The sequence below is a fragment of the Pithys albifrons genome, chromosome 3, assembly GCF_047495875.1.
Source record: "Pithys albifrons albifrons isolate INPA30051 chromosome 3, PitAlb_v1, whole genome shotgun sequence".
NCBI classification, from domain to species: domain Eukaryota; kingdom Metazoa; phylum Chordata; class Aves; order Passeriformes; family Thamnophilidae; genus Pithys; species Pithys albifrons.
Window position 1 is genome coordinate 10,971,986 of NC_092460.1, and position 23,012 is coordinate 10,994,997.

At 44.1% G+C, this 23,012-nt stretch overlaps 1 protein-coding gene across 2 annotated transcripts; it reads right to left on the minus strand.

Moving 5' to 3' along the window:
• Positions 1-35: 35 nt before the first annotated feature.
• On the minus strand, positions 36-11,790 carry CFAP100 (cilia and flagella associated protein 100). 2 transcript variants are annotated; one of them, XM_071549701.1, is made up of 17 exons: positions 11,748-11,790; positions 11,333-11,401; positions 10,004-10,174; positions 9,519-9,599; positions 9,047-9,153; positions 8,207-8,396; positions 7,553-7,620; positions 6,729-6,892; positions 6,056-6,136; positions 5,326-5,465; positions 5,057-5,210; positions 4,153-4,201; positions 3,433-3,584; positions 2,545-2,680; positions 1,936-2,138; positions 652-742; positions 36-355 (listed from the first exon to the last, which is right to left on the minus strand). In XM_071549701.1, exons 3-17 carry the CDS (start codon positions 10,068-10,070, stop codon positions 272-274), a joined length of 1,767 nt encoding a protein of 588 aa, XP_071405802.1. In that variant the 5' UTR covers positions 10,071-10,174; positions 11,333-11,401; positions 11,748-11,790; the 3' UTR covers positions 36-271. The 2 variants fall into 2 exon arrangements, with proteins under 2 accessions (XP_071405802.1, XP_071405803.1); XM_071549702.1 differs by lacking the exons at positions 9,519-9,599; positions 10,004-10,174; positions 11,333-11,401 and having other exon boundaries at positions 11,748-11,783.
• Between the last annotated feature and the right edge of the window lie 11,222 nt (positions 11,791-23,012).

The window sequence follows — 23,012 nt, forward strand, 5'->3', positions numbered from 1 at the left end:
CTGAATGAGAAAAGCACTGGGGCTTAGCAGAAGCCTGAGAAGCAAAATGAGAAAATTTTTATTTATTTTCTTAGATAAAATATCAATGGGCGGAAAAAGAGGTTGCAATTTTTCCATGGAATGTTAGGGTAGGAGATGAAGAAAATTTCATGGAACTGTAAAGTTGTTCAACTGAGCAAAGACTGACAGAAGGTGCATCTACAAGACTAGTTCTACAGCAGCATCAGCCCTGTGTGCTGTGGTTGAGGTGCTGTCAAGTGAAATAATACATTTATTCTTCCTTATCCTTATCTATTTGTTCTTGGTTCTTCTTCCTGGCAGGAGGGTTGGAATGAAATGCCAGCGTCCCACTGTTCTGTGGAGGAAGAAGAGGCACATTCATCAGTGCTGTGTTGTTGTGTCTGAACTGTGCTGCTAAAGCTGCTTCATGCTGTCAGGCTCTCCTGCTGGAAGGGGCCATGCCGCCTTGCTCTGTTTTCTAGGCAGGCTGCAGTGTGTCTATTAAGTGTGGGTTTTGTATTAGAAAGTGAGTGTGAAGCACCTGAAGGTGGAGGCCCCTAGAAACACTATTCCCTTAAACACTTCAGGTACCCCCAGCTTCTCTCTTGGGGGCTGTTGAGGGGAGGTGTTCCCATGGATCACTCCACTTACCTTTTTTTCTACAGTTGCCTGCAATCTTTCCAGGTCCCTTTTCAGTCCTTCCTCCTGCTGTTGCTTCTGTTTCATCTTTTCGTCTTTGAGCCTTTTGAAGGGAGGAAATAAAGACTGGGTTAAATGCAGTGTGCAGCTACACCAAATGTGCTTTTGACATGGCAGCTTCAGCATCTCACATTACATTGTACATCACACCTTACATGTAACCATCTTAGGACCACCAGAGCACAGGGGTTTAGGTGCAGCCTCTGCTGGAGTTTGTGAAGTGGTAACGGAGAAGCACTTGCTGCAGTTGGTCCTGCCCTTCTGGAGTGATGGGTGGAAAAAAGCATGTCAAGCTTTCAAATGGAGATGGTGGACAGTTGTTCTCTGTTGCAGACATGCTCTGTGGCACCTTCAACAGGTGAATTAGGCTCTGAGTTGACCAGGATGCTCCCCTGGAGCTTTTTTGAGTGAGTGATGCTTATTGTGTCACCAGTTCTCACCAGTGCAACCAAGTCTGTAATGCACAGGAGTGTAGGAGGGTTTTACACCCATGGAGCAAACCAAGCCCACCAAATGGGCACAGTGGGGGCCAATACTGGTTAAGTGGCTCCAATTCCCCATGGAAACCAAGTGCTGTAACAGAAATGGGCTCAAACTGTGGAATGCTATGGCACAGAGGAACTAAATCCTTAACCTTGTGATCTTGAAGAAAACTTTAAATACTCTTTGAAGGTTGGGGTTTTTTATTTGATTGGTTTTGATTTTTATTTGGGGAGTGGGATGTGTGTTGTCAGGTTCTTTCCTGAATTATTCTCCTTCATCCACAGAATAAATGTGTGTCTTATTTTGTAACAAGACACACATTACATAAGAGCATTGCTGGCAAATGTACCTATGTTCCTTATGTACCTATGGAAGCCTGACAAAATATCAGAGCATGGCAGACTTCGAGTGTGTTGCCTAGATGAATAATTTTCTATTTAATCAGTTTAAATATTATTACTGTAAATAGTCTTCTTAAAATGATGATTCTCATCATTGAATCTGGTTTTATTTTTGTGTTTAGTGTTTTCTTTTTTGTTCTAGATTTTTGACTTCTCCACTGTAGCTTGCAGGTCTTTTCTAATGCAGCTGTGGGCTGCTGCTTGTTCTATGAAGGTGGTACCCTTACAGAAGTAGAATGGGGTGGATTGGTCACATGGGATTTCAGATTGCTGCTACAGTTTCTTGGGTTGATTTTGCTTTTTTGGCTGTCAACATTCAAAATTAGAGGCATTTTCCACAAGAGGGTCTTACCTTGTCCTTTTTTCCTTTTTTATGGCTTTCTCAGCCTTTTCTATCTTTGATGGTGGGATTCTGTCCAGGTCGTCCAGTAAATCATTGAGCTGCTTTTCTATTACCTTCAGCATCTCTACTGTCTGCAGGTTTGTCTCATTGTCTCCAGTGCAGTGGAAATAGACTTCCAGCACCTTCTTGTTCAGGCTGGCAAGCATTTTGTCCTGAAGGTGAGAGGAGATATGGTAAGAGGCACGGCTGGGTTCTGCCAGTACAATCATAATATCCCTTCAAAACCAAAGGAAATCGGTGAAGGAAATACTTTAATTCCCTCAGCAAACTTGCTTTTTTCCCAGTTGGCTTAGCAGAATGGCTGGGACAGATGCCTTTATTGGGCTGTTTTCCTCTTGGTCTCATCTCCCCAGCAGCTGAATGGAGCAGACATGTTTGCCCCAGTTTGCTGCCTTAGCAGTGCCCCAAACCTGCCCTTGCTATAGCTCCCTTGCTGGGAAATAGTGCTGATCCCTCAGTGAAACCCAGTCTCTGCTCTGTTCCCAGGGTGGATATGGCTGGTGGAGAGGAACCACTTATGCACATTTGAATCCCCCTTGCCTTGGTCTCAGCATGTACCTGGTCATCAGCTTCGTGTTCTCCAGAGGAAAGCAGGTGAACTTTGAGCTTCAGATCTGCTACTCTCTCTTCTTCCTTGGCGACAGAGGATCGGAGTGTGTTTATCTGCTGTTTCAGCTGTACTAACTCCTCCTCCCTAGGCCAGAAGAGAGAGAAGATACTGGAAAGGGCATCTCTGAAACAGAGGGCTCTTTTGCTCTCCTCAGCCTGGGCCCATCCCTCGTGTTGCCAGCAGATGGAGGTAACACTTCAGCCATTTCTGCGAACTTGCACCCACAAGCCCTGAAAGCAGACGGAACTTCTGTTTTATCTGAAAAAAACAGTTCCTGGTGTGGGGGACAACGAAGTAGCCTAGCTAAACTAAGATTTTAATAGTTAGTGGGGGATCCAAATTACCTTTAAAAACTTTCACAAAGGGATAAGTTGCACTTTAAATTGCAATTTGTGTGTCTAGCTGCCATTGAAATAGTATATTACAATGACACTTGAGTGCCCTGCTGTCTTCCTCTAGAAGGTTTTGCATTGAGTCATCATAGGTGCTGGTCTGGATCACTCCAGGAATTGCCCTTTTTCTTCCTTTGGTCTTCCTTTATGAGAATTATACAATGCTTCTGTCCTATATCCACTCCAGGATGCTAAATGCATCAATTCTCTAGCCTTGAGGACTAAGGAATTACTCCCAGGCTCAAGCCTTGTCTTCTAAATTAAACATAAATGGGATACTTTCCTAGGAGCTCACAAGAATGACTCTGTTGTGTGCTGCATGAGCAGCATTACGTGTGGTCTGCAGTGTGCAGATGGTGAGGTGCCAGTGGGGGAAAAAGGGGTCACGTGTTTCAAAGCTGGGGCACAGGGACTCCTTCCCATCACTTGCAGGATCACACTTACATGCTTTCGTGTGTGGTAATGAAAGTGTGTTGGACCTGGTTCCAACTTTCCTCAATGTCCTGGGAATTCTGCATAAAGGATATGTTCTCATCCTGCATCTCCATGAAAGCAGTCAGCAGTTGTTCAGGATGAGTAAAATACAACTCAGGCTCCTGGAGTGGAAAACAGGTGATGAGTGTTTTTCCTCCTCTAGCCTCTTGAAATACATGGAGGTTGATCTGCACCAGCCCTGGCTGTTGAAACACTGTTCCACCTAGAGAGGTCCATGGCTGTCCATGTACAGATGTCTCCTACCTTCCTGCTGTGTGTGTAGCTTTACTCTGCCTCAGCAGTTCACCCCCAAAGCAAGTTGCATTTTGGGGCGTAAAAAATGATTCAGACATCCGTGAGGGGGAAAACTTCAATTTCAGACATAACCCAGTAACAGCAGTAATTTAAAAATCTTCCATTATATGATGTCCTATTTCATTGGAGGATGACAAGCTTTAAAATGATGGTAGGTTTTTGGAAACTAGAGGAGGAAAGTTAAACTAAAGTATTCATAATATGTGTTGCCAAAACACGAACATTTATGAATATATAAACATATGTTTATAATTTGTGGCTACAGTAACTCTTCAATACCATAACTAATGGTTAGAAAGTGAGGGAGATTAGTAACATCAATAAATGACACAGGACAAACATAAAATGTAAATATTTTAACCTAAGAATTCTGACCTCGTCGTCGTCCGAGCTGATTTCACTTTCTGCATCCTCCAATGGACTTCTGAAAAAGCATTTTGTATATTAGTCCCTTAGAGAAATGACAGCTCAGAGGAGACTTTGTTAGTGACTTACAAACATTGTTGTTTCTGTGTTCCTGAACAGTCCTTCGCACGTCGCCATATTTGCCTCCCTGTGGATATGGGCTGTGTGTGGGTCAGTGGGATCTAGGGGTCACACAAACAGGCCATGAGCAAACTGTCTTTTGCTCTGCTCCAGGCTGTGCTGGCCAGAGGGCCTGGGACATGAGCCTGAACTGAGGCTGTTGATCCAAATGTCTTTAATCTCACTGGAAGGTTTTGACACTTGGTCAATGAGAAGGCAAAGGCAAGAGCCTTACTAGAAAGGCTCAGGCAGCAGCAGCAAAAGTGTAGAGAAAGACTTGTGCTCTTTGTGAGAAGTGGTACTGCTCCTAAAAGACATGGTATAACCACTGTGGGGAGTCTGCAGTTTTTACCTGCCCTAGGAGGAGGTTGTTGAGTGCTTCTTCCTCTGCACAAGAGCTGGAAGAGAGGGCAAGAGCTGCCTGGCTGCTTTGGCAGCACAGCCTCCTCACAGCTTCACTTGCACCTGTCACCCAGTGCCACAGAGGGGTTAAAAACCTCTGTTTGCATCACCTTAGTGCCAGCCCCACTTGGGGCAGGGCTCTCAGCAGAGGATTTGAGGACAGAGCAGGCACATAGGTACTGACTTGCACATGTGATGTCTTTCTACTGGTATTTTGATTTGTTTCAATAAACCCTGGATCTCAGTAGGCCCATAGCAAAGGTGAGGAGTAGGATTCCCCTCTGCTGATTCCCAGTCAGCTGAGTCCTCTCCATAGTACTTAAGTCTGTTGTTTCCATTGTTTTGTACTTACACTTCTCTTGTTAAAAGAGGCTTCAGGAAGTGTTTGAGCTGTGGCTTGACAACATGTGACCTGAAATCCAAACTTTCGGAATGCAGCAGGGAACCTGGCAGATCTGTATAACTGGTGCTATGGGCAGTGTTTGTCCTGGCTGTCAGACCCTGGTCTGGAGACAAGAGATGTACTCAGAGCCTGGTACTGTCCCAAAGAGGAGTGGGCAGCACTTCCCTGGCACTCATCCTGATCTGTACAGGGGGCAGGTGAGGCACTTCCTTCATTACCTCCAGATTCTGTTTTCAAATCCTTATACTTTGTGTGTTTTTTTCCATGTTCCTTCTGCCACTCTTTTGGAGACAGATGATAGAGGATGTCCCTGTACATCTTGTACTCCTGCAGAATATCCTCCATTCTGGATATATCACTGGGTTGAGAGAAGTTGACAAAGTTTGTTAGCAGGGAGGAAAGCCCTTGTTTGAACATGTTCTTTCTCACTCTTGGTGTTCAGCTTCACTCAGAGAAGAGATGAGAGGGCATATTTTCATGGGCATGCAAAGACAAATGGGACCCTGCTGTGCACGTTCTCTGTGGTTCCTCATATGGAACCTGCCTGGTGATATATCTGTGACCAGACCCTTGATATGGCACTGGGATTGCTAATTTTGGATTTTTTTACCTGAAAAAGAATGGAAATTTTTACCAGCTCAACTCATAATGGTTATTTTTTTTGTCTTTCTCCAAGTCCCCATTAAAATGCTTTATTTAGTTTTGTTTGGGCTTTAATCTGATACTAAGCATTTGATTTTGGTTTTGGAATATATATACTTCTTAAAAATATAAATAAAAACTGGTTGAGTTGTTTTAGAAACAAAGCCAACATCTGGAAAACAGAAACCAAAACATTTTGACTCTTAAAATGGACCATTTTTAGAAATCTTTTGCCCCCAAGGACTCCAAAGGTACAGCACTGTAGGGGCTGTTGAAGGCCAGGCAGGAATAGTGAGCAACTATTACCTTTGGACCTTCTTTATTTGGGAAGTGATTGCCCGGATCTCCGTTACTTTCTTTATCTTTGCTGAGGTTTCTTCTTTGGCCCTAGGAAAGAATGCATAAACATAAGCCATTAAACAATTTAGTAGTGAGTAATGAATTGAGGTGTCTATGAAACAGTGAAAGAGATGTGATATAAGCACTAGAAATCTGTGCTATAGATGTATCCCAGGTGATGTTTGGCTTCTGCCTCAAGGCCCTGCTTCTCTAGGCAAAGAGTATGGCATCTCAGTGTTCAGGTCTCCCTAATCTGGCTGCTGCTGAGCATGAGTTCCTGCTCTGCCTATGTGATACCTGTAACGGGCCAAAGTACTCAGCTTGCTTCACTGAGGGGACTGTTCCTGCTGTGAGGGGTTGGGAAGAGGCATCTGCCCCTAGGAAGGAGTGCTGTGAGGAGAATGAAAATGGTGGGGTCAGCAGCAAGTTTCTTGCTGCTACCAGATCAAGGGGTTTTGCAATGAGAGTAATCCCTGGCTGTTGTTCTCCTTCCTCTCTTTTATTGAATGTGTGGAGAGAAAGGACTTTAACTCTGGGAAAACCAATGTTTTGCAGCCAAAACCCTGCAAGGAGGTCAAGCAGAAAATCTCCTGTGTCCAGCATGAAAGAGCACACAGGTGTTTCCTTCAATTTTCCTTACATTTTCAGGGCTTGAACAAAGTTATTTTGGTTCTCCTTCAGGAACTCTTCAAACCTGGCAGCATCCTTCTCCAACCTTTTCTCAGCCTTTTCCAGTTTTTTTTCCTCATTCTTTACTGTGTTCTCCATCTTTTTAATCTCCTCTCGCTTTACTTCCATGGCATGCTGAAATGAACCCCAAAGGCAGCACTGTCACATCGGTTGGTTGGCTTTAAAGGTACATTGGTTAAGCTTTGTTCTTGGTTACTGTATTACCTGATGGTTGTTAACAGAGAGGGTAAGGACTTCAAGGTGTGTTCCTTAGTGCATAGAGGTACAGAGAGGCCAGGGGTTAATTCAAAAGGAATATAACAAAGAAGCAGTGAAACTAGACAGAATCCAGAAGTCCCAGTGCTGCGTTAACTCTTGGCTGGCAAAGATTGATTGATTCAATTGTGTTACAGCACAAAAGTAAAGATGAATAATTGGGGATATTCCAGCACAGTTACTCCATTCCCTTATTTAGAGTTCAGAATGGCTCCTAGCTACAATTTATGTACAGGACAGCAGGAGTCGAAAGGTGCATCTGACAAGTGAAATAGTTGCATGGTGGCTATGGAATGATGCAAATGAGGTATGTTCCTTTATTTCTTGGTTGAGGATTGCTGGGCTACAGACTGTGAGTGTCTGTAACACAGAACTTGGACACTCCACCCATGAGGTCTGATGTGTCCCTTCTGGGAAAGATCTCTAGGCAGTGGATCTCAGGGGAAAAACACCAAAAAAAAAGCAACACAGGAAAGAGTAATTAAATGAAGGGAAAGTAACATTCTAAAAGCCAAGTACCTCAAGAAAAAATATCTCTCTTCTGTCATTTATGTAGCCATGGAAGGTCTCCCTTTCTAAGGGGTAATCTGAAATTAGAATGTAAAGTTAGACTAGAGGGGCAAATATGGCGAAGGCAAAACACAGTGAATATGTGGGGTGCCATGAGCATGGATCTGGTTAGCTTTGGAGTAAGCAATACTGATTATTGTATTATAGTTTTAACCTTATTCACAATCAGTTTTATATGGGCTTTTGTGGAGTAAAACCAGATGGAATGGTGTTGAGAGTCTGGTCCTTCTCCTCTATATATTAATGGGCAAGCAACTGCTCATGTCAGAGGTAGAAAATTTAGGCCTGTAAATCCACTAAAATCCAACTTTAGGTCAGCTTAGAAATGTTTCTATGACACAAGGTCCTGCAAACTCAGCTGGCTCTCAGCCGATTCTAAGGGCTCCCAGCTACTGTGAGGGGGTGCCATGTGCTCTGTATGTAAATGCATGGGATGGAGATGCCTCAGCCACACAGAAGTTGGCAAGATACAGCCAACTATTGTGTCTGCAAGACGTCATCAAAGTCAGCCAGAGCCAACTGCTCCTCCCATCCCCTCTTTGGTCTTTGCTTTAGGCTGTTACCCAGCTGTGCAGCACCACTGCAAAGACAGTGACTATTTACCTTTTTGCATGGCTAACTTCCGTGAGAGAATCTCCTGAAGAGCTTTCAGTCTCTCTTCACTTGCTGCCTGTTTTTTGCCCTCCTCTTCATCCTCCTTTTTCAGAGCTTTCCTCAATCCACTTTTTTTTTTCATTCTAGTGGAGTAAGTAGTTTTCTCATGGACTTTCAAGGTCTTCATCCTATCACGTTCCTGTGAGAAGTCAGATATGTGGACAGTTTGATTGTGTGCTGTGTTTGCTGTGGTTTTTAAAGACGTGAGTAGCTATTCACAGTCTAGAAATTTTCAGACTGCTGATACCCTGCTGATGCATGTTTGCCTGGTTTATCTGACTAATCCTAGTGATGCTCTCTCCTGAGGCAACTGAAACACTACATGTCTTAGCACTTAGTTTGTTGATTTTTGTTCTGCATCCATCCATCAGCTGTGCTAATTTGTACCCACTCAGTGTCCTCATTTTTCCTTCCTGGATTATTCCTTCCAGAGATGGGATATCTGCAACTTCTCCGAGCAACATGTTCAAGTGCCTCATCACCCTCTGAGTAAAGAATTTTTTTCTAACATCTAATCTAAGTCTCTCAAGTTTGAAATCATTCCCCCTTGTTCTATCACTATCTGCTCATGTAAAAAGTTGCTGTTCTTTTTTTCATTAACACCTTCTAAGTACTGAAAGACCTCAATCAGGTCTCCCAGAGCCTTTTCTTCTCCAGGCTGAACATCCCCAGGTTTCTCATGAAGAGATCTTTTGATCTCTCATGCACTAAATTTTGGTATTCTATTTGTTGGTTGCCTGCCCTATTAAGTGCTTATTATATACATTGGCCTAAAGCATGTATACATACTGCCTTTGCCTTTTTGATTTCCTTGTCCCTTATTGCAAAAATATCAGCATCTGGTGGGATTGTAAAAGGATTTTTCATTGGGTTTTCTTCATCCTCTTCTGGGCTTTCTGCAAAAAACAAATGGATGAGGATGCAGAAGATGTGAGGCAGAACATCAAGACCCATTGCAAAGTGATCTGCTGCATCACACCTGGAGGGTGGGCAGCTGTGCACCCTGCTGCAGGTGTCATAACAATGCTGAAGCAGGAGCAGGGAGCTGGATAAGGCTTATAAGAATCCATTGATATAATTGAGACCTCTGTATGGTTTATGTCACTTGACCATATCTGATGATCAGCTCAGGATTTCAGCCAGGGATTTTTGTAAGTCTGGAGCTGTTTTACCCACCTCATCTGTTTATGGCAGAAGAATTTGACTACGGGCCTCTCCTTTGACCTAACAAGTGAAAGCTGCCAGAGCATTGCATCCTTACCAGGCAGCACAAGGTGGGTTTCTGTTCCAGGAATGGAAGAGAGACTTGTTGCTGCTGTATCTTCAGATGGTGTCATTGACCCTGGCCCAACAAAAACCATAAACAAGTCAATCAGATTGGACCTGCCTGTAACTGATGTGGTAAGTTTTTCAGCAGTGATAGGCCTAGGGGCTTTCTGGATCTTAACCACTGAGCCCTTAGTGTTTGTAGGAATTAATAAAAAGCTTCATTAAACTGGAAAACATTTGTGTTCTGATCCCACAAAAGAGATGTTCATCCCTGGCTTATGTGAAAGCTGTGTAAAACACAGTCTCCCTTACACACACACTGATGGGAAAGGAATGTCAAAACAGTTTGAATGTAGCAAGCAACGCAAGTACCTTGCCTCTTTTTCCACCCAGTCACCAGTTGTGGCCCACACCCGTACTTTTTCATCCTCCTGTCACAAGTTCCCAAGCTACATTTTTACTCCCTAAAGCTCTTACCAGTAACTGATTCAGCATTGTGGCTTTCATGCAGTGTGGCTGAATGACTTTTGGACAGCATAGACATGTTGTGTGGAACTCTGTTGCGTTTTCTTTTAGGCTGGCAAACTAGTGAGGGTTAGTTTTTTGTTCTCTGACTCCACTCTCTTTTTGTAGTTTTTGCTATGGGTCCTAAGGGAAAAGGCATAATTGGAATGATCTCACTTACAAAGAACAGATAGACCATTGTTAAAGTTATCCTTTAATCACCAGTGAGCTGGGCCCAGTGAGGTATTAGTTCAATTGATGCAATTCTGCTGCTGGCACCATTCCTGACCTGCACTGGTATAAAAGACACTACAGAAAACATCCTCTATCTCTCACACTAGTTTTAAGGCTTTTTTTAAAGCAATAGTTTTTGCTCTGAACAGCCTTCAGTTTTCATGTACATTAGGCTAAATTCATCTGGCCTAATTTCCATGTACATCCTTGGTGCTTTCTGTCTCCTATTGGCTGTTTCTGCAGCTGCCCAATTAGTATCTAATTCTTTGGAGGTGTCAAACTTTTACTACTGCTGATACACAGAGGCTGAGGTAGAATTTAGGCTTTTTGAATATATCCCAAATGTTTTCTTTCTCCTTTTCTGTTCTTGAAGTACCTTTCCCAAAGGCCTCCCTTGACTGGTTACTTAGATTTCAAGTCTCTCTGAACTTTGAATAACATAAGGGAATATTTGTCTCTAGGGGTCTCTCATCTACGTTCCTGAACGTCACCCCTGCTGATGATGTGAGTTTTGGAGAAAGCACCATGAGGGCAGGAGTGGGAAGGCAATCAAACTCCTGAAGCATTTACTTGAATAGTGTGTGAAACCTGCAGAGAAGTTTCAGCAAATACCTGGAGGCTCAGCCTTCAGTGCACACCTTGATTTTTGTAATCTAAAATCCTTCTCATAAAAATTTTCTTGTTCTTGTGGCTGATTTAAAGGCCTGCTACAGGGAATGAGACTGAAAAGCAGGACTAGACAGAGGATACTGACATATGGAAAGTAATTGTCAGTGCAACCCTCAGAGATAAAAAGTGCTTTATAATATAATTTTAGCTAAATATAAGAAACTGTTTTTATGATTAACTTATAAATACTCATTTTATTATGGTGTTTTTTGTTTGAGGATGTTGGGATTTTTTAATATGTTGTTTGCACATCACTTTGGAAATAATGCCAAAGCTACAGAAGTGCTAGCTGTTCTAATTATTAACCTCTATAATGCAAATAAAAAATGCTTCATTGCTAGAATAATTTGGCATATATTTCACTGCCTCTGACATTTTTATGTTCCAGTAGCTACATACCAGTGGCCAGTACTGTGGGAATCAATAGATAAGGCATTCAGGGTTTTAATTTCCCCTTGCATCAAGCTGCTGTTAAAAAAAAAAAGCTAAAGTAAACATGCAGACAGTTTTTTAAAAAATAGTGCAATAAATCCATCCACCATCCCCAGAGCACTAGTGTACGTTTTATACACTCAGACGATTTAGATGACACCATCGCTTGCAGAGGAGATCGTGTCACACAGGTGTGTAGGTGGGACACCTGTCTCTGGCAGAGTTCCCTGTGCTCACCCTCCTCATCCATGGTGAGTGCGTGTGTGTTCCCGGGACACGCGCCAGCACCTCCGCCCGTCCGAGAGAGACACCGTATCTGATGTCCCAAATAGCAAAGATGTTGCTGTGATTGCCCTCTCCCCTGTATTTTTTGGTTTCTCACCCAAAGCAGAGCTCCTGCCTTCTCCTCTCCGCGGAAAGCCGTGGTCAGAGCGGGGCGGGACGCGGGACGGGGCGGAGGCGCAGCCGGCTCTGTTTGCGGTTCCATGGGAACCTGCGCTCCCGTTGCCAGGCGGCGACCGACAGCACACAGGCACGAGGGCATCATGGAATCAATGAACGGTTTGGGCTGGAAGGGACCTTAAAGGTCATTTGATCCTAACCCCCCTCCCATAGGCAACAATAGCTTCCGCTAGCCCAGGTTGCTCCAAGCCCCATCCCATTTCCCCTTGGACCTGCCCAGGATGCCATAGTGCTATAGTGCTCAGGTGTCCTGAGCAGGCAGGTCACTGAAGTTCAATGAGATGTTGGTTTGAACTGCCTTGGAAAAGAATGAAAAATGCTGTGGTGTGAGAGGTCCCCCTGCCTTGCTGGGTTTTTTATTCATTATTCATCTTCTCAGGAAGAATATCTTTGCTGAAGGGGTGGTCAGGCATTGGAAAGGGCTGCCCAGGGAAGTGGTGCTCACCATCCCTGAAAGTGTTCAACATGACACTTTGTGCTGTGGTTCAGTTGGCATAGTGGTGTTTGGCCAAAGGTTGGATTTGATAATCTTGAGGTCTTTTCCAACCTTAATGATCCTGTGATTCTATATGATGACTATTTCAGTTCCTGTGGCCCATGAATTGATTATTTAACCCCATGTCCGCAAGCAGAGGGTTGAGAAATTTGGAGCTGGAGCACTTAATTGTGGAAAAGACCATAATTTATCATTTCCCGGCCTCTACTTTGGTTTTTCTGAACAGTCATAGTTTGAAGACTATGTGTGGAATAGGTGAAGGAATTGCCATTTACTGGAGGTTCCCTAATAGTGCTATAGAAATGCAGATGTCACATTGTAAAATGCCATATAATTCTAAAGATGATTTGATAAAATATCAGTTGAAAAAAAATAATACATTTTCACAGAAGAAAAGATCCTTAAATCCCCCTATTTACTCTTTCCTGTTTCTGAGAAGACCCAGTCAGATCCAAATGGATCGTGTTCTTTAAACTCTTTAGAAACTTTATAATTACAACTTCGGCTTTCAGAAATAGCAGCTTCTTTCATTTACTGTGAGGTTTTCAAACAGCTTTCTCTGTCTGAATAACTCATGCAATAAATAGCTTGAATTTCTGTTAAGTGCAAACTCCCATTTGATTGTTATAGTTCTTTTCTGTAATTGCTGATTATCAAGAGACTGGATTCAGGCAACTGAAGGAAAATGTTTGTGGAGAAATTTTTTTTCTTTATTCTGCACATGAATGCTTTGATTTTGAGTGGTGATGAAGAAAACCATAGTACTATCTTTTGTATGTTTTGGGAAATTTCCCAAATGTATTGGGAATTATGTAAAAAAAATGACACTATAGAATAATTTCTACTATAAAAAATAAAAATCAGATGAAAATTGTACTAAATATGCATTTTTCTAAAGGCATAATATGAAATGGTCTTTTTTTAGAAATATCAGTTTATTACAGAACTGAGAATATGCTGCAGTGGTAACATCACAGAAATAGATGACAGAAACTGAAGACATTTGAACAGCTCTGGCTCTGTCTGGAATAATCTCTATATCAATTAATTATACATTTATATATCCATTGCTCTGTTCTGAACTATACTTGCTAAACACTTATTTCCCAGAAGTGGAACAGATGTTATTTAAAAGCTGAGATGTATTTTGTGAATTCTTGGAAATGTGAAAATTCTTCATAGCTTGGATTCATTATTTGTGTCCCACACATGCCATGAGCCAGTTAGGCTTTGTATTTCCTTGAGGGCAAAGAAGTTTTTAAGGCCAGAAGGACATCTGGGGTCTATTCTTAGCCACCATTAACTTGGTTAATGAATGGAATAAATAGCATATGCAACATCATGGGAAAATCTGCCTGCTTGCACAGGCTGTACAACTGACCAGTCCTGCAGGTCCTTAGAGGCTTCTGTGTTCTGTAGTGGCACTTCAGGACACCCCAGTTTTTGGAATTATTAAATATTTGGACAGTGCTTCCTCAATGCCCAGCCGAGAAAGCCAGACAGCTGGCATGGTAAGAATGGCAGGTTGCTGCTTATGTTTTTAACAGGATGTCTGAGATTTCAGGGCTTGCAGGGGGTGATTTTGTTAGGACACAGGATTAGGATTTCAAGATATCATAGTTTCTTTACTCCATTTTTTTCATGAAGGGGCTTGTCTTCTTGATTCAGTTAGGCCGCTGGCATGTGGGGATGCTGATCCCAACCACACAGGGGCTGTGAGGGTTAAGTAGTATTGGCAAAACATTTTGAAATGGCTGATTGAGAAACGCTGACAGAGATGAAAGCTGAGTAAGTATCTAGATAAATAGATATTCCTTTGTAGTCCTATCATCACGGAAAACTCCCTGTGTACCCAGGATGCTGCAGAGGTCACTGAGCAGTCAGATCCCCATTGCCCAGAGTCTTCTCAAGGGAACTCATTTATTTCAGTATTCCACTTTAGTTGCTGATATGTGAGGTACAATATGTACCACACAAAGAGAAAAGCCTGGCAGCAACCAGCAAATACCATGGAAATACCAAATGAATTGGCAGCTTTTTCTTTTCCTAGAGATCTTGTTTCGCTCTTTCCTGTGAATTGCGCAACTACAGAACCTGGTGAATACCAGGAGGAAGAAGGGGAAGTTGGAGCCTATTCCCATGGTTAGAGACAAGGAATGAGGAGGTATCCTTGAGTGAGTGTCCCTGAGACAGCACCTACAAGATCTCTGCTGAAGGCAGTACAGGCATTTTCTGCTGACCATTCAGTATGGTCTCTGATGAGCTATCAGAAGTTTTTCTGCTGCTGGACCTCTCTGGGACACTGTTCTCCTGCCTTTCTCCTGCCTGGGGGGAAGCAAATGGTTTGGAGAACCCATGGAGAATATATGGCTGCTTTCACACTTCCCTCAAGCTCTATGCATGCTGCTGAGCCCTGTAAGGAGGCTGAAAGGGAAGGAGAATGACTGTGTAGTTCTCCTCCACTTACACTTTATTCACAGTATAAATCCTGCATCAGCACCATAGCTCAATGAAAGATGCCCAAAGAAACAGTACTGGAGACCACATTCATCCCATCTGATCCCAGCCTGTTTCCCTGCAAATCATCTCCCTTACCAGCACCATACCATCATGAAGAGCAGGTTGAATGTCCACACACATTGCCTGCTGGATCAGCACAGCAAATCCAGGGCCTCTCAACAGCAAAAGGGATGCCTCCTGTCTCTTCAGGTCACAGGGCACAGGGAAGTGTTGGCCTGATGGAAAAAGGATCACTAAGACTTGGGGTGGAGCCATCCCAAACAAGGCAAGCAGCTATCGCAGAAGGTGAGCAGGAGACCTCCCAGGAACAGCAAAGCTGTGGTATCCAAGTGCTATGGCCCCATGGGGTCTAACCACGGGGATTGTTGTTCAAGCCCTGCTGTCCAGTGGAAGGTTGCTTCCAGGAAGAATTTTATCAATGAAAATTTTTCCAGCTGGAACATCGTCCCCGGTAACCTTTGCATGGCCAGAGGCAGCCACGAGATGGCAGCAGCCTTGTATTGCTGGAGTTGGGGATTTGTTTGGCGTTTCCCACACTCTCTTCTCCATGCCCCTTTCACCGTGTCGATGAGATCTCCAGGGTTGACGAGCACCAAGAAACCTGGCCCATCCTCTGGGATGAAGAAGTAACCCCAGAGCAAGGCTCTGAAAGGAGACCTGTGAGCTCACCTCCTGTCTTTACAAACAAGCTGATGGAGCAGAGCCCACTCAGGTCTTTGTGTCCAGCCACCAGCGTGTTCCTGGGATGTCTCATTGAAACAAATGTGTGGTATTCTTTCAACTGCTCAGATTTTAATCTAGTGGATGAAAACTGCTAAAATCTCTGAAGGGCCACACGGAAGTGACAAGACAGCCTGTCATCTGTCCTTTCACTGAGGGTACTCCTGTGCTATGTAATGACTTGGACAACAAGCAGCAAGTGCTCAATGATTTGTATTTCACACTTGTTCTTGCTGAGGATGCAGACTCCTTCCTGCTGGGAAGAAGAGAAAATGTTCTGCAGTCTTCAGCTTGGGATCCCAGCCAAATCTAGGACAGTTTCTTTTGCAGTGCAAAGTGTGTGCTGAGACAGCTGCACACAGATAAGGTCTGTGTTTTGCTCTGTCTCCTGGGATAACGCAGCTAAGGTCATGACAAGCCAGTTCACTTGGGCTCCCTGATGTGTGGCTCAGTCAATGTGGGGACTGTGTGGCGGTGGTGGTGTGGCAGAGCCTGATACAGATGCAGTGGAAGGTAAAAGAACCTCAGGATAATGCCATCGGAGAGGGATCTCTGGAAGTGTTTAGTCCAGCCTCCTGCTCAGAGCAGGGATAATTTCAGAGTCATGTCAGGCTGCTCAAGGCCTTTTGAAAACCTCTGTGGATGGAGATTCCACAAAGTCTCTGGATATCAGCAGGTAAGATTTGAGAGGCTGAGCTTAGGTTCAGTGGGGTAGCCCTACTGGTTTGCTCTGATAAGAATACAAATAAATTATATGGCTACAATTTCAAGGCCAGTTCTGAATAACCACTTAGATCTGATCCCCAGCTGAAAACTGTAACTCATTCCAGACTTCCATCAGAGCTCAGTACTTTTGGGATGTAGGAGTTTGCATTTGGCCCATTGTAAAGAGGGCCACAAAGCTGCAGCCAAGGAGACTTTCCTAATCTGGACTATAAATCCAGGCTATTTGCAAGGACAAATGACCCAGGAACCTGAGGCTTTAACTTCATGATTTTGCATTAAGCTCTTGAGGCACAATTCCAGCCTTTTTCCTGGCCCTTGCTTTGTGGCAAAATTTCAGCTGCTGTGACTGTATGGGAATTGATCCAGCTGAAAAAATACCCTGCCTGAGGAAAAATCTTTTTTTATTATGATCACTGTGGTGGCTTGAGAAAGAGGAACACATGGGCATGGGCAGTTGGAATTGCCCCTTTCAATGACAGCCTATGCTTTGATCATCTTAGGAAGATAATGAAACTGCAGCTGGTAAAACAGGATGATCCTACAAGTCCTGCACACAAATTTCCTTCAATGGGGGCTTATGAAGCAAAGCAAAAAGGATTAGTAAAGTAAAGTTACGGGTTGAACTGCAAAAGGAAGCATGTGCCTCATGGCTCCAAACTTTCTGCTCATGTGGAATGGATTAAAGATAAAACCAGCCCTATTATGTGCTTTGCTCCTGAGCTGTTTTGATTCTATCTTCTCCAGAGAAGCTTGTACAGGAACTATTATCTGTAATTCAAAACTGTGGCTCATATTCCCAGAGTAGCTCATGGGATGCACTTCCCCTTGCTAGAGAAAGAGGCATCACTGGGTACCAGCTGCAGTGGTTCAGGAATGTTTAATGCCAGCCTGGTGGTTTTCTTGCAGAATCTGACTATTTGCATCTCTATTTTAAATATAGAATAATGGGGCACAAAGAAACAAAGTGACTCTGCAGATGCTGGGTAGTGGATCTCTTGTGGGACAAGCACCAAATACACCTTTACATCTGTTTAGCTGGAATCATGGACAGTACAGATATGCTCCTCATGCAACAACAGCTTTATTACTTAGAAATGCTTAGAAATTCCTCATCCTGTTCCTATTCCTTTGGCTACACCTGTGTGAATGACCGCTGTTCTTCCCATCAGGATGTCAGCAGATCCTGTAGCTTGTTTTCCATTGAAATGTCTCTTCTTGGGTAAATATTACATCTGCGGTTGCTTTACCAGTGTCTTTCCTACCTGGAGTTGGTACAACAGGTCAATGCCCTGCTCAGAGATAAGAGGAATACTTGCTGCCAGTGCTGTTTGCTGCTGTGAAATGCCATCCTGCTTTTCCCTCATCAGCTTCTCCTCCAAAGGTTTTTGAATGTTGTTTAAGTCCCAGAGATTTTTGCAAATTGAGGGAAATTTAAGACAAGATGGTTGAATGTTTGGACAGACCGCAAGGACTTGTTTATTGCAACAACCATGGCTTGTAAATTATTCATCTATGTGTAATTGAAACACTCAGATCCTCAAAGGTCATGTTACAAAGAGTGAGGTGAAGGATCAGAAAGCTTCCAACAAAACAGGAAGGTTAACAGGTCCTGGAGAACTCTTCCCCATCCACCTGCAACTTCTCTATGACAATGCATACTTGTGGAAGAAAATGGAGTTTTCAGTAAGTGAAACAATGCACAGACACATGTCTGGGAGGGGAGGGGACATCTGTAAAGTGTCTTCCTCTAGCAGTTTTCCCTCCAGTGGGAAACACAGATTTGAAACCTGCTGCAGTGAAATGTATACAATGTCTGTGGGCACATACTGAGTGTCAGTACAGAACAGGCTCTGGCCTTTGTGAAATGGAGAAGCACCTTCCAAAGACCAAGAGGAACGAGAGTAGCTGGCTAAGGCAGAAAGGAAGCCAGCACAGTTCTACTCAGCAATTCTGTTTCCTGAGAACACCAGACTTCAACTAATTAAAAAGAGCAGATGCTAGCTGGAACATTAATTGGAACAACTATCATCTTTTGTCTGTTCTTGAATCTGTGTTCTAGCTCTCCAGTAGCAGGTTTGGAGAGAGAATAAACCCTTAGGTGGCATATTATTTTGTTAGGCACAGCATGTTCTTAGAAGAGAGCATAATGAAACTTCCATGAATAGGCCTGGATCTAGGTTTTTTTCAGGTGAAAATAATTCTCTGTCTGATAATGCAGAACCATCATCACAAAAAGCATTCTCAACCCTTCCTTCTCACTGTGTTGTCAGTAAAGTGATCTGGCTCAGCTTTCAGTGGCCATGTAGCAGTGCTGGGCACAGGGCCAGCTGCTGTTTTTCCCCATATGTATTGTATTAAGAGGACACCTCTTCATTAACCTGTGCTCATTTGTTCCCCTCTGCCTGTATTCCTTCTCATTAGACTTGATGTATGACCTATAGCAAGTGTAAAGAGCTCAGCTGACATGTGATATGCTTATAAGCAGCCTGTCTGCCCTGCTATGGGTCTGTAGCTATCCCAACAGGAGGATACACTTGGTGTATTGCACTCCTGGAACTGGGATGCTATCAAAGATTTTCCTCTAAAGCATCCAGATTTGGACTCTGCTGGAAGCTGAGTACTTGACTACAGGCACCACTGGTGTGTTCCAGACTGGCGGTTCCTTGGTCTCATCCTAGTCTCCAGTTCTTGAGAGATCAGACAAAGGCATTGCTTAAACAATGAGGTTCTTCCACTGTTCCCTGCTCCAGTCCCCTGCTACAAGCAGAGGCTTCCTCAGCACAACTACAAGCCCTGGATGTTTCCTACTTTGCTCATGCTCCACTCCTAGGCTTCTGTTAGTTCCTTCATTCCCAGATCCTCAGTTTCCTCCCACTCCATCAGGCCTGGATCTTGTTTCCTCGATGGGCTCACCAAGTACATCAGAGGTCTTGCAGTCCTTGTTGAGACGTGCCCCGTGATGCTTTTCTGAGCACCAGCACTACCATCTAAACACAACATGCTCTGGCTTCCAGTGGATCAAGAGTGTATCCCTAAACCGCTTTTTCTTTTGCTGACCTCCTTGAGAGATAACTGCTGTCATTTCCCACACCTTATTTGCACTGAATGAGGCACTAAATGAGCCTCAAATTGGGCTCCCAAAGAGATTGCCAAAGAGAGATGAATTTAGGCAGATCTAGGGAGGATTAAGGGCCTGATTGAGATATTAAAGATTATCTCTGACTCATTTTCTTGCAGGTCTGATGCAAGAAGTGAGTCAGAATCCCTCTGACACAGTTTGACCTGACAGATGCAGCCACTCAGTGGCAGCATGAGGAGCTCACATTGTTTTGTAAATGGAATAAAGTTCATTTAATATAGCGGACTTGTATTTGCTGTTTACTCAAAGGCCTCTCACCTGAAAAAATTCTGCAGATCACTTACCCCATCATAGCTTGGAGGTGGACTTAGCTCCTGAGAGCACCAGTGAAGGAAGAGGGTATTTCTGACAAGTGACTCCCTTTCCCAAGGCAGGGTAAAGGTCCCTTCCATGTGATGCTGTGTTCATCACCTTTGAAATATTCACAGTCACCAGACCCTTTTTGAGTAGCCAGGAACTTGCCCCAAAATCTCTCCCTCTCCTGGGCTGCTTTTCTGCCAATACTGATCTAGTGTATCTTTTTTTGTCAGCTTTCTCTTCATAGGTAGGAATGCTGTCATTTCTAAATGAAACCTGTTTCCCATGGGTCCCTTTAGCCTATAGGAAAATTGTTCTTTTCCTCTAGCCAGTTAGTCAGGCATCTCCTGGGATTGGTGGCTCAGGTAAGTAACTCCTCTGGCTCAGTTCTTGTTGTGCTGAGTTCTCTTTGCCTGTCTTCCATCTGGATGTGTCTTGCTGATTATTGACAGCCACAGATAAGTGGCTCACACACTGACTGTTGGCTGATGTTTAGATATTTAGAGGTTAGGAGATGAAGTTAATGAAAACTTGTTTCCTGGTATTTCCCTTCCACATTCTGCCAGTATCATTCTTAGCACTCACCCCAATTTTGCTGCTCACCAGGTATCTGCTGTGCTCTGCTGCTTGTCCTGTTTTCCCTCTCAAGTAAGTTCTGGTTCAGATTCTGCCTATTTTCTTCCAACAGGAGACAAACTCCCACTACAGCCTCCACAACCTGTGTCCCTGCAGCCCATCCCCACTTTTGCAGGGCTCCCTTCTGCATTGGGCACTGCTCTCTCCTGGGGCAGCTGTTCTCTTGTGGTCCCCCAGAGCTGTGTTTGCAGCTAAGCTGTCTGGAGAGAGCATCAGCATTGCTGCATTTGGGCTGGTTTATGATTGCTCCTTGAGTTGTTCTTTGTGGCTGCTAACTCTGCCTTTATGACCCAGAGATGTAAGGTGTGTCCTGACCCAGACTCTTCCCTGTGGAAAATGGGGGCAATGGTGTTCAGAGCCTCTGATGCGTTTTTCTTTCAGGCATGGCACCAGTCTCACCTGGCTGAATGCAGGCTTGTGCCAGGTTAAGCCATTACCCTTGAATGCCTACTCTGTTCTTGTTCCAATGCCGATTCCAAATTAGAAACCCTACCACCTGCATATGATATGAGCCGGGATTTTGCAATGCTGGAAGGCTGAGTCAGGCACAGAGACAAGAGCCATTCCTGCTGCTGAAAAGGATCGGATGCATTCAGGTGCCCACTGCAATGGTTTTCCCTTCTCACCCCATCTCCCCAGGGGTTGTGCAATATTGGCAAACCTGGTCAGCCCAGTCTCTCAGGAGCAGATCAGGGGGGCCCTGGGCACTGGCTGACTCAGCAAGGACTCTGCTCCCTGCATGCTCATGGCTTTTCCCCTGTCAGCAGCAGTGTGTCCAAGGTAAATTACCTGGGTTTGGGACAGCTTTGGTTCCAGCTAAGATTGGCAGCCTCTGTCTTACTATGAACCTCTTAGATATAGCAGCAGGACACCATCCACGGATGGAAAACAGGCTGAAAATGCTTGCCATGCTGAACCCTCTCCAATGGTCCAATGGTGTTACATGAACGAAAATTTACTGATCCAAACTTCCATGTACCACTGTAACCTGAAGGGAGAGCCTCTCATTCCTGTCTTTCAGATCCAGCCCCTTTTGCCAGTTCCCACTTATAAAGCCTCCCAGATAAAATCTAATGGAACTTGTTCTGGCTGTTCAGATCAGCAGTGGCTATGGGAAAGGGGCTTGTAAAATAAGGGTGTTTGGATTTGTTGTCTGCATATTTAGTTTCCCGTAGAGTTTTCAGGGCTTTCTGAGCCTGGCCTATGGCAAAAACATTCTCAAGGGACTAGTTAAAAGAATCTTGTTTACTTTCTTGATACTTTTTCTGACATCTTGTAAATAATTTTCTGCCTTAGACTGTTAAATGGTGAAGCAAGGAGTTCTACCACTAAGGTACATCTCAGCTGTTTAAAGTTTCCCTGTTTGAATATATAGCATTGCCTAAGGCTAAACCAAATGAAACCTTCAGCAGTTTACCTGATTTGCCTTACACTCCCCATGCACTGTGTTAGACCTGGGACTCTGGGTTACGCTCATCCCAGATCACAGCTTGATCTCTTTTCAGGAGGTAAATCCTGCAGCTCCATTAATGTGTGGCTGCTCAAGACGGTGCCTCAAAGCAGCCCACATGGCTCCTCAGCAGGTCTATGAGCTTGAAGGCAGCCAAAGAAGGCTCCTGGCACATTTTCCTCTCAAAAGAGGGTGTGAGGGAGGAGGAGGCGGAAGTAATTGAGCTGATAATATTTTTTGTCTCCTGTCTGGGTCTCAGTGGGCTCCAAAAGAAGGTCGAGAAGTGCCAGCTCCTCAGGCTGGCCTTGTCCCATGCAGGGGCTGCCTTCCAGTGTGGCTCAGGAGCCTCTGCCCAAGATGATTTTTTCAGCATTTTTATTCCTTTCTGAATCTCTTTTTCTGAGTTGCTGAAGATTTTATGCTGGCTTGTATTTTTATGAGGATTCATCTCACCCATTGGGCTCTCATGACTGGGCCACCTTCCCATTGCTAGTTTCCAGAAAAGCCATGGCATGACTGAAACTCACCCTGGAGGCCTGGACTTAGTCCAGCTCTGCCCCGACAGGCTGCAGATCCACCAGCAGCTCTGCTCAGTCCTTTATGTGAAAAGCAGAACTCATTCCTTTTCTGAAAAACCTCCAGCTCTTGATCCTTTGGCCTACCTTTGAGCCCAGTGGTCTTTCTCTGTTGCTCATCTTCTATTGCCTGGACAGAAATGTTGGCATTCAGCATTCTCCTCAGAGGTGACATCCCACAAAGGAGTTCAGCATTGAACCATTTGCCCCAAACAGCCAGTCAAGTGGCTTGGGGCTTTCTGTGTTCCTGCCTGTGTCCAGTTCCTTTGGCTGCCTTGGAGCCTTGTGTGCCCTGATTTCTCTCCCTCCCACCATCTCTAAAAGCATCCTCATCTTTTGTCTTTGCCATCAATGTTCCTTGATTCTCTTATCCAGAGAAGACTTAAACATCTCCACACACTCATGCCAGCTGTTGCTTCCCTAGGATATTTGTAGCCTTTATTTCTCTTTCCCAATCCCATTTGTACTAGGCAATGCCCCAAAAAAATGAAAAAATCCAAGAAACCCTCTCCTACACCCCATGCAAGCAGCTCTGCTTGTGAAGGCAAATGGCTCTTTGGTCTGTCATTTTTCTGCTGCATAGTGATGTCCCCTCTATTTTAAAATGTTTTTACCTGAAGGCAAAT